The sequence below is a fragment of the Meleagris gallopavo genome, chromosome 1 (genome assembly GCF_905368555.1).
Source record: "Meleagris gallopavo chromosome 1, MGAL_WU_HG_1.1, whole genome shotgun sequence".
Classification (NCBI taxonomy): Eukaryota; Metazoa; Chordata; class Aves; order Galliformes; family Phasianidae; genus Meleagris; species Meleagris gallopavo.
Window position 1 is genome coordinate 168,178,951 of NC_139404.1, and position 11,270 is coordinate 168,190,220.

General features: G+C 39.7%; 1 protein-coding gene across 2 annotated transcripts; it reads right to left on the reverse strand.

Annotated features, from left to right (window-relative positions):
- Positions 1–156: 156 nt before the first annotated feature.
- On the reverse strand, positions 157–11,217 carry CKAP2 (cytoskeleton associated protein 2). 2 transcript variants are annotated; one of them, XM_085215927.1, is made up of 9 exons: positions 11,060–11,217; positions 8,780–8,867; positions 7,348–7,420; positions 5,592–6,400; positions 4,425–4,608; positions 3,690–3,857; positions 3,054–3,126; positions 2,037–2,424; positions 157–1,004 (listed from the first exon to the last, which is right to left on the reverse strand). In XM_085215927.1, exons 1-9 carry the CDS (start codon positions 11,118–11,120, stop codon positions 773–775), a joined length of 2,076 nt encoding a protein of 691 aa, XP_085072053.1. In that variant the 5' UTR covers positions 11,121–11,217; the 3' UTR covers positions 157–772. The 2 variants fall into 2 exon arrangements, with proteins under 2 accessions (XP_085072053.1, XP_003203353.2); XM_003203305.5 differs by having other exon boundaries at positions 7,348–7,423; positions 11,060–11,216.
- Between the last annotated feature and the right edge of the window lie 53 nt (positions 11,218–11,270).

An 11,270-nucleotide genomic window follows, 5' to 3' on the forward strand; every position in this document is an offset into this window, starting at 1 on the left:
CTGGAAACAAAAGATGTCAGATATTAACAAAAGCAGAGTTAAAGCCACTTCAAGAGCATACACATTAGAATAAAATAAAATAATGCCCAGAAACTCAGTCCCATGAGCTGCAATTAGTTTCCAACCCCAAGCCTGTAAATAAGACACAAATACAAGTCAGCTGATTTGTTTAATAAGTCTACCATATTACAAACTAACGGAAACCGACATAAAAGGTAGGTTAGTGAGATTATTCATGGTCAGCTAACTGAAGGGATTGTACTCAGTTTTGTTGAAATACCCCTTAAAAAACAGATATTGCAGTTTAAAACTAGTTGTATACCACACTAGCTAGTTTCTGTAGTAGATATTTCCCTATTGAAATTCCTAAGTTACTTTTTTACTTTTGATGCTTAAGCAAAGAATTAGAATATACAATTCTGAAGAACTTACAGGAATTGTAACAGGAAACAGTAAATATTAAAAATATAATCACTGAACTGTTACATGAAGTGCGTTAAGCCTAATCTTTAAGTATATAGTATTAATCAGATTTAACATGAAGACACTGATATTGTTAAGTACCAAACAGTCCCATTACATTTACCACAAGAGTTTGAAAACACAGGAAGATACAAGCTTAAAAAAAAGCATACTAAAATCAGAATTCATCCTAGGCTATCCACACAAGGTTTAGATAACTCCTCTCCTAAGGCTGCTAAAAAACAACAAGCTTTCTTAAAAATTTGATTTCTTCCCTCCTTCCCCCCCCATGTAGTGTTAATGCTACTTTTTACTTTTCTACTTCAGCGCTTGTTTCTTCCAGTTTGTCATTCTGTTTATGGATAAGTACAGTTGCTTTTGATTCCAATTCCTGCAGCTGTTCAGATGAAGAGACAAGAGAATCTTTAGGAGTATCTGAAAACTTGAACATCTTCTCCCGAATTCGTAGAGAGTACCGCAAAGGGGTTATAATCTTCAGGTCTTTAGCATCAGAATCGTTTCCTTCATAGTGCATCTTCACACTTGGAAAAAGAAACAAATTACTTCACACAGGAACAGATAAGCTACTTCTCTAGTACCTAGCAGAAGCAGAACTATCATTACTCCCGTTCAACTCTATCTTCCCATAGCTGAAGAAAACAGTGAACAGATTTCCCCATCCATACAGTTAAAGTTGGATATCCATCTTCTTTTTCAGGAAAGATATTTTAACCTTGTAAAACTCCTGAAAAGTTTCTAAAGGAAGAATCCTCTATCACTCCTTTCATCAGGAAGAGGTTATCTCTTCACTGTTAGGGACAGCAGACAACTGCCAGGAGCCTGCCTCAGCACATTGCAGAGCTGAGCACAACTTTCCCTGGTCTGTTGTCACAGAAGAAACGTTGTGGCAAAAGAAAAAAAAAGAAAAAAAAAACAACACTTCTCTGCTTCATCCCAGGATTACCACCCAGAATTTTTGTATCAAAATGCAATTACAGGACAGTCGCATCTTGCTTATACTCTCTGTATTTTTTTGACATACAAACACATTCATGTTTTCCACACAGAGGGTGGTGACACACTGGAACAGGCCCAAGGAGGTTGTGGATGCCCCATCCCTGGAGGCATTCAAGGCCAAGCTGGATGTGACTCTAGGCAACCTGGTCTGGTGGTTGGCGACCCTGCACATAGCAGGGGGTTGAAACTGGATGATTACTGTGGTCCTTTTCAAGCCAGGCCATTCTATGATTCTATGAAAAGGTAAACAATTGGAAATACCTGATTTTCCTTGACCTAGCTCACTATAGAACTGGTACAGCTATAGGGGCTCTGAACCTAGAGTTCTCTCTCTGCCACAAAGACGTTCTAGTATAGCGAGGCATTTCAAAACAAGTAGTTATTATTAAGAAGTTATTTTAAAAAGACTTTTTGAAAAAAGAAAAACAATCCTAAAAGCCTTGAGTAATTTTAATTGTATGTTCTCAGATGCAATGCTTCCCTCTTTCAGAACAGGGCGAACATTACTTTTGGTCCAGACACTGCTTCTTTTCAATAGTTACCTTAAGTAACCTTACCTTTCCAAATAGGAGTTGGTAGATGGATTACAACTCATTAAAGAATCTGTGTCATTATCCTTCTCAGGAGAGTTAACAGTTTGAGCTGTATCTTTTACCCTATCTTCACTCTGCTCTTTTCTTTCGCATTTTTTCTTTTTTGTACGTTCTTTATTTTTGTGCTTTTTTTTCTTTTTTGGCAAGATCTCTTCTTCTGGTTTAAAGACTAGGTCTAGTTCTTCTTTTTTGACCACTTCATTGCCAGCCTCTTCCTTCTTGTCATCGTTCTCTGCTTTCTGATCTTCAATATTAAGATCCTTGAAGGTCTCGTGAACCTGCTCAACAGATGAATTGAGTTCCTTGCTGATTTCCAGTACCTCATTTAAATGAGTTTCTATCACAACTCCCCCTAAAAATGAAAAATGAAAGAAAGTATAGCTGTGATTAGTTAGTTACGGAGAAGTTGATGTTTTTAGGGATCTCTGAAATCTTAGTTTTGCACAAGAAAGAAAGCTCCAAAACTGAGTCTGGGCCACAACAATTTAAGTTACCAGTCATTTTAATCACTTTAAGAAAACTCGGGCTAAGTACATCCTGAGAAGCCATTCCCTTCCTTCCCAAGTGCAGCAACTCTGAATAGAGTATTTCAGACAGTTTGAGATCAAATACTTATTGGGCTATTATATAGCTACTTTGCTTCAAAAATTGGAGTATTTCCATCCAACACTATGCATCTGCTATTGAAACAGCTTACATGTTAAAGAGGCAACTGACTTAGTAAATGAAAAGAATTGTTAGACATTTGATTCTCAGGCTAAAAAAGCTGGACAACATCAACTTGAGAGAGTTTTAAGTAGTTTTAACATGAAAGCATCTCCAGTGATTTATTACTGAAGTATTAGTTTAGACAAGGTTGTTTTCAAATTATGTACCAATCAAATTTCCATGAAATAATTTAATAGAGGCACAAATATTTTTAAGCAATTTGTCCTGCTTGTCAAGCCAGACATTGAACTAATGTGAAATACTCAAACTTACCATCCTCAGACTTAACCAAGTTTTCAGTGTTTCTGATAGCATCTATCAGCATGCGCCGTAGTTCATCTCTAGGCTAGAAAAAAAGGTTTCAAATTTTGTTTTAGAAAAACAATTCCAAAATCATACTAAATAAGATGAATCCAAATATAAGTTACAGGGAAAGTAGTACATAACATCCAGTGTTCATGTACTTAATCATTTGATGCTTTTCAGACAAAGCCAGAAGATAAATGAATCCTGTACTTTCTGTATTTAGTGCACTACAGCTGTATTTGATGATCTAAGACCTTGCTGATATTAAAGCAAAGGAATTAAGTCCATCAGTACTGTAAAATTGAGTTCTGTTTGGATTTCTACTGATACTAGAAGCTTTAATCCTTTATTTCTTCTCTGCAGAACATATATGGTGCTAGGAGTCTAAACCTTATTTCTTGAAAGCAGAAAGGTATCTACAGCAATTACAGAGCAAGTCAAATCCAAGTTCTTGCGCTCAGACAAGTCAGATGATCCCTTCTGTCATACAAATATTAAAATCAGAAGTAGCTGCTTTTTTTTTTTTTTTTTTTTTTTTTTTTTTTTAAATACACACCCCACTTCCATGCTTTCTAGTCTCAAATTTCAAGACAAGTTGCTCACCATTGCTCCTGCCAAAACAGCTTCCTCATAGCCAGCCACAAGTTTTTCAGGAGGGCCCATCTGTTCAAGGCGCAACCAGCAGATCCAATATTTTGCAAGCTTTTTAGCCCCAGGGATACTCTCTGTCAGTTCTTCCAACATGGCACGTGCTTTGTTACCTTGACATCCCTGAAGTTGAAGCAAAAAAAAAAGTTTTAAGTGCAGTGAACATCCTGCAGCACCATATTTCAGCTAGTTTTGACCCAAAAACCAAGAGTTTGTTGTTGTTGTTTTGAAAAGTGCCCCTGAAAGTTGAAGACAGCAAAAATTTACAAGACTGAATTATGAACATGAGCTGAAGAATTCTCATTCACCTATTCTTCCCAATGAAAACCTGTTATGCTATTCCTCTTACATACAGAACTGCATGGCCCATAGATACAGATGTGGAATTACTTTATAAAGACTTCCAGAAATCCAGGCAAGTTTCTGCAAATGCAAATGTGTTTTAGATTAGTTACTTCACAGCTCTTCTACTTCATGAAGTTACCATTATCATCTAATTATATTGTGTAGTTCTGCAAGTTAGTAAGTTGAGCAACAACTAATTTCTTCAGCTGTCAGCAAAATCCTATGATATTGCTTAACTTGAGGAGCAATTAATCCCTTGCATCTGATTCATAGGTTCAATACATCCGCAATACTGCCATGCTGTAGGTCTCTATGAGCAGAATTCGTAGGCAAGAGACTGAGTACCTGCTCAGCTAATTGCAGACATTCTGTAAGAGTCTTGTTGACTTTTTCGCTATTTAATTCATAATCTAAGAAACCACCAGTAGAAGAGAGTTCTTCATTCTTAGGCTGTGATCCCAGAAGCACAGATGTAGGTGGCCTCTTCATCACTTTTCCTCTAGATGCCCTCCATTCAGCCAGGCGAACTCTATATGGAAGAACATTATTAGCTGTAGTTATTCAGATTTCACGATTTATTTTACAGTCAACTGACATTAATTGCAGTAAATCACACAAAGACATACTTTGTGAAGAGTATCCTCATAGTCCTCTCCTTCTGAGCTTAAGAGGAATACAGTTGCCAATTAGATCTGTACAAAAATTTCAGAACCACGTGCATCACTCCACCAACTTTATGTATCTACCAGGTCAGAATTCTTTGATCTCTCCCTTTCCAACAGCAGGAAGTATCTTAGGATCAAGACCTTTATTTTTTTTTTTAATTAAAAAAAAAAAAAAACACCACTTGTAGTTCATTGATCATAATAGCCATCTCTCTTCTATAATCCCCATCACCCAGTGTAGAGCAGAAAACTAGAAGAGCACGAAGTGCAGCATAGGATAAACCTATCACACAGCTTCTGAAAATTCAAAAATGAAGTTTAAGCATAATTCAGTCTTCGTATCCATTTCAATTCCTTTGCTGTAATACCTGCAGGTTTTTTTTTTTTGGTCAATGTGACTTTTTACAAGGAGTACTATCAGTTCAGTACTAAATAACCTCCCAATTATGAATTTTCATCCCATCATCCAGGATGCATTCACCAAGTTGAAAAGTACTTCATTAAGAAGTACTCCCCTTCAGTCCATAAACATGTCTTTTTTTTTTTTTTGTTAAAGCACCAGCATTCACATGCAGTTCATTTACAGGAGTAAACGTCACATCCTTAAAACTGTCACATCACTCAGCCTGAAAAAATGAGTGCAAACAGCATTTATAAATATAACTGCACAGGCACAAACCTAAAGAGCTTTGCAACTAGCCTGAGTCCTGATTTCTCACTATTAAGCCCAGTTTTAGTCAATTTCAAACAATCCAGTTCTCCAACAGCACTAGATCAAGTAAGGTAGTTACAGAGAGAACAAATACCTCACAAGATCAAGCTATAATACAGTGACTAGTTCAGTTACCTTCTCTCTTCTGCAGATTCTTTCAGAAAAAGAGATTTCTTGATACTGTTAGCTTTATAATCCTGTCCTGCCTTGCCACCAGGAACAACAGAAAATTGCTTTGCTGGAGCTTCTGGTTTTCCATCTTCACACAGGTCCTCACATCTCTTCATTTTTAGTGCTCCATGGTCAGAATTCTTAGCAGCAGCCTTCAGTTGCTGAGGTCCCCTCTTCCCAATCATTTTTTGGGCTGTTAATTTTTTTGGTACTATCGCAGATGTTGATGGCTGTTTATTTAGGCTGGACTGGAAGTTAGTAGCAGGTTTGACAGATGGCTTGCTCTGTAACGGTGGGACACAATTAGGTTTTACAGAATTAGGATTATTTGTGACTTTCATAGTCTTCAGAACTACATTGCAGCTGCCTCTGGACAAAGATTTCACTGCTGGCTTGGTGGCAGAAGTAAGAAGCTTCTCATCTGACAAAGAACTCTTTTCCCCCTCACTCTTTGGTGCTTTTCGAAAGGAGTTGATCTTGGATTGGATGACTTTGCCACGATATGTACCAAGCACTGGTTTCTTTGGTAGGCTGACATTTGAACTGTGTTTTTCTGCTGGCAGTTGTTTCTCTTTCATGGTTTTTACTTGCAAGGACTTGCTGATTAATACACGCTGAGACTTTATTTCAGTGACTTTATTCACTGAAGTGTGATCTTCAGGATTATAACTCGTCTCCGATGCCAGTGTGATTGTAGAAGATTTCAAAATATTCTCTTCTGAAGTTCTGCTTGATTGGTCCCATGAAAGCTCATTGGCATTCTCCTTATCTTCCTGAAATCAGAAGCATTTCCATGAAGATGTTAGATGTGCATTCATGTTGCATGCTATTTAAGTTCCCTAGAGGCTTTTGCATATTTAAAGGAATCAATTAACAGTAAATGCCAATTTAAAGGTGATAGTACGTACAGAAGTAGCATACATATACACATTAAGTAGAATATTTGTCAACTATTATTCCAGAACTCATATCTAAGAATCAAATGATTGTTTAAATTTTGCCTTGGGGAGTAAGAGGGCCCTCTCAGAGGGTTAGACTCTCCCTACAGAAAGAAAATTATTTTAAAAGCCACTGTCAGCTTTTAAGTGCCTTCCAAGAAGATACAAACTTGCTTTAGGCTTCATGCAGTCAAAAGCAATATCACAATTTGAATAACATATCACTTAATGGCAGCACAAATTCTCCTTTCACCATGGATAGCCCAATGAATGTAGGTAGCGAGAAAAGGATGCGCTACCCAAATTGAAAAAACTTTTGTTATTAATGAGGTATAAATAAAAAAAAAAAAGACCTTGTTTTTTAAGGCATTCTCCCTACTACCCCCTGAAACTCTTGTCTTTACATTCTTAGCATAATCGCAGCTCAGAGGTTATAAGAAGTGAAAGTAATTCCTGGATATTCAGCATTCTCTTCTGATTACATTAAGCCTACCAGCATTACAATACTCAGTTGTTGATTAGTTTAAAGCAAAAAAAGCAAACAAACACACTAGATGATTTCTCTATTCTGACAGAACTTGATAAGATTTGACATAGCATTCCTGAAGACTGAAAGAAAACCACGCATTAACCAGTCATTGAATGAAATCTTAACTAGATGTGCCTCTGCACCTGCAAAATTCTCATATTCTAGAAGTTAGATTTCAGGTCCTTGACTTCAGTGAGCAGAACATGACAGCCATAGAAAGAGTGCCACCAGTATCTGACTATGGAAGACTTACCATTTCTGGCTTTGGAGATGCTGACAGCTTTGTTTTATCTTGCAGTTTATTGCTAGCTGCTTTCCTAGTTCTGCTACTGTATTAAGAAAAATTAAAGATTATCTTAAACAACACAAGAGTACAATTCAGGCAGCAATCTACAGTTGAACTCACACTGAAGCAATTCTGCTCAGTATGAGCTCTGCCTCCAGGAAAGAGAAATGGTTAAGCAAGCACTGGTCATGGCCCAGACTGTAAGACATCTCCCACATCACAGAAAACTGGCTGAGGCAGGGAAGAAAAGTCAACTGACCACATTCACTTCAGATATCATGCTTAGGGATGTGTTGCACCTGACACAAAAGGTCAAGTTTCCTATATGCTACACTTGAGGGAGGAATAGCCAAAGAAGCAGAAAGCAAGGAAAAGTAAAGTAGATCAAATACTACAATGATGTTACTAGTAGAATTAAAGTAGCCACTTCCTCCCACCCCTCCCCTCAAAAAAAGACAGCTCTCTATAACATGACAGCACATGCCTTTTCTTGCTATACAGAACAGGTATTTGATGGATTATATTTATTCTTGCAATTCACATGCATTTTATATTTGAAGGTCACTCACTGTTCATCTAGATTTGTACCATCAAGATACTGCTCAACAGCAGACAGAAATAGGGAGCATGCCACTTCAAGTACACAAAGTGGTAAACCAGGCTTTCCATTTAGATAAGAATAAATTCCATGCTGAAATTTCCTAATTGCAAAAACATGCAAATCCAAAACACAAACTAGGATTAGAGATAGCATCTTCTGAACTCCTTTACAACACTTATCTCTAAAGAAGCTATTCTTGCTTATTGCCAGGCCCTTTATAATGAATATCCAAACTTCAGATAATAGCAGGAAAAGCATTTAAAATAAAGTAAATAACAAGAAGCATTAATGATCAGTGGTAGGCGCCCACAGTCTGTTCACAGGAATTTATGTCTATCTTCTGGCCACCACACAGTTTAATTTCTATTATAATATACTTGCTCTTAACAGAAAGTATTAAATTGATAACTACAAAACATAATGAGATTAGATCAACTGTACTGTGAACGCGTGTAACATAACCTGAGCAAAAAGAAGGGAAACAAGTATTTGCAAAAGGAGGGCTGTAAAGGCAAACAGTGGCACCTGATATAAGAGTTTTGCAATTAAAGGGTCCTCCCATGCCTCAGTCTCCAGTGAAATGGGCAACACACTTAAGTTACATCTATAAAGCAGTTGCATTTATTTAACACAAACTTTTAATAATTGCTGCCAATAAAAGGATGTACAAAACCCCACATGGTCACTACTCATTGCACAGTGTTATCTTTTGACTGTGATTCTCCGCAAGAATGGCCACTTGCATCTTTCTAACCATCCATTTCCAAAAGGAATATGAATAGCAGAAAATAATAGTACCTGATTGATGTCTCATTTTCACGAATGGGCATGCCAGAAAAGGTCTTTTTTCTTGATAGGTATTCTTCAACTTTTTGTCTTCTCTGTTCTAAGGGGTTTAAAATACATTACATTGTTACATTTTCAGCTAAACTAGTAATGCCATACTTTGCCTCTTAGAAAGAAATATAAATGGGAAAGCAACAAGACATTGTTATACAGACACTATTGATCAGACAGTTCTTTAATGCTCACAAACATCTCATTCCTTGAAGAAGTCTAGCTGCAAGGGGCAGGTCAGTATAATTTTATAGCTATACACAATGACCGTTTCTCTGCATTGACTACTAAGGTGGAAGAAGCCTAAACCAAACCAGTGTGAAGAATGGGAATATATTAGGCCCTGTTTTGTCTTTTCTGAGTGCTTCTCTGTAGATGCCATTAACATAGCCTGTTAATAAACATAGCTGGCTTAACAAGCCTACTTTTCACTTGTGATAGCCACTAACACACAAAAAAAGTGAACCCAACCAACCACCCACCTGTAAAATCACTTGCTTCTCTTATGCTGTCATCTAGGATTCTGCATAATGTCAGACCAAAAATGGGAGTGTTAATAACAGCTCAACATGATTCTGAGAAGGTCTTAAACCAGCCCTCAGTATTCTAATACAGAAATTCATGCCAGAACATAATCTTATTTCCCATGTTCTGGTTGGTTAACTACATAGCAGATTGCCAGTCCTTCTTACTGTATATCACTCATCTTTAAATTTTAAGAGTCCTTTTCTCCACAGGGAACTAGGGAATTCAGATTACGGGAAGCAGTTGGGATTGAAAAATCCTGCCCAAAGCAGAAGTCAAGCAGCCACAGGCAGGTGGGACAGTTAAGTCTCCAAGCCTTGCAGCAGCCACACACTCATTCGGATTAGGGGGCAGAAAGTTAAAGCGTTAGCCACTGACTCAGAAACAACAAACCGTTTATGGCATTTAGGTGCAAAGCTGTCAATTCCTCTCTCTGAAGCAGACAGATTCATTCACCAGTGTAAGAAACTCACAGAAATAACAAACATCTCCTTTCTAAGGCAGGCACGTGTCCACTCCTGAACCTCTTCATGCCTATTCTTTCATCTTTGAGACTTTGTCTTAGCCACCGTTCTCGCTTTGCATTTCACTGCGCCTCAAGTCATCACAGAATTGTAGGGGTTGAAAGGGACCTCTAGAGATCATCAAGTCCAACCCGTCTGCCAAGCAGGTTCCCTACACCAGCTCGCACAGGTAGGCATACAGGCAGGTCTTGAATATCTCCAGAAAAGGAGACTCCACAACCCCCCAGGCAGCCTGTTCCAGTGCTCCGTCACCCTCACCGTAAAGAAGTTCTTATGCATATTCGTGCGAAACTTCCTATGCTGCTGTTTCTGTCCCTTTCCCCTTGTCCTGTCTCCACACACTGCTGAAAAGAGTCTGGCCTCACCACTCTGCCCCCCACACCTTAGATATTTATAGACCTGGATCGGTCCCCTCTCTGTTGTCTTTTCTCAAGGCTAAACAGACCCAGTTCACTTAGCCTTTCTTCACAGGGGAGATGCTCCAGGCCCTTCACCATCTTTGTGGCCCTCCGCTGGACTCTTTCCAAGAGATCCCTGTCTTTCTTGTACTGGGGAGCCCACAGTACTCCGGATGAGGCCTTACCAGGACAGAGTAGGGGGAAGGATCACCTCCCTCGACCTGCTGGCCACACTCTTTTTAATGCACCCCAGAATGCCATTGGCCTTCTTGGCCACGAGGGCACACTGCTGGCTCATGGCCAACCTGTCGTCCACCAGGACGCCCAGGTCCCTCTCTGCAGAGCTCCTCTCCAGCAGCTCATCCCCCAGCCTGTACCATCATAGAGATGTTTGAGTTGGTAGGGACACTTGAAGGTTATATAGTACAACTTCCCAGCAATGAACAAGGACATCTGCAGCTAGATTAGGCTGCTCAGAGCCTGATCCAGGTCGGCTTCAAATGTCTCAGTGGACAGGAATCCACCACTTCTCCGGGCAACCTGTGCCAGTGCCTGATCACCTTTATTGTAATCACACACACAACACACCTTCTTCCTTCTATCCAATCTAAAACTTAACTGAACACTCTAAAAACAACACAAAGAAAAACAGAAACGCACAAAGCACAACGAACGAACTCCTGACGGCAGCGCAACTCCTGTGCTTCTCCCCGAGTTCCCCCCCTCACCCAGAGCTGAGGGCACGCAGGGCGGCAGGAAGCCGGGCCCAGCTCGGCTCCTGGTAGCAGCCTTACCTCGGTACTCCGGCTCGGACCGGCGGCTGGTGGGGAGCTGCGGGGGAAGCCGCGCCGCCATGGCAGGACGGGCTGGGAGCGGCCGCGCCGTTTGAAATCCCCGCCGCGCTCCGCCTCTCTGATTGGCCGGCCGCGGGAATTGAACGGACCAATGGCGCTGCCCGCACCGCGGTGAGAAAATGGCGGCCGTTCCCGTGGTCGTCGCTGGAGG

Excerpts from the sequence above, each read along its gene's own strand:
- CKAP2 (XM_003203305.5), bottom strand. The coding sequence starts at position 11,120 with ATGGCGGCGCGGCTTCCCCCGCAGCTCCCCACCAGCCGCCGGTCCGAG. Across the intron at positions 4,609-5,591 it reads GAATCTGCAGAAGAGAGAAG|AGTTCGCCTGGCTGAATGGA; the intron begins GTAACTGAACTA and ends TCTTCCATATAG. Across the intron at positions 3,127-3,689 it reads CTGTTTTGGCAGGAGCAATG|CCTAGAGATGAACTACGGCG; the intron begins GTGAGCAACTTG and ends CTTTTTTTCTAG.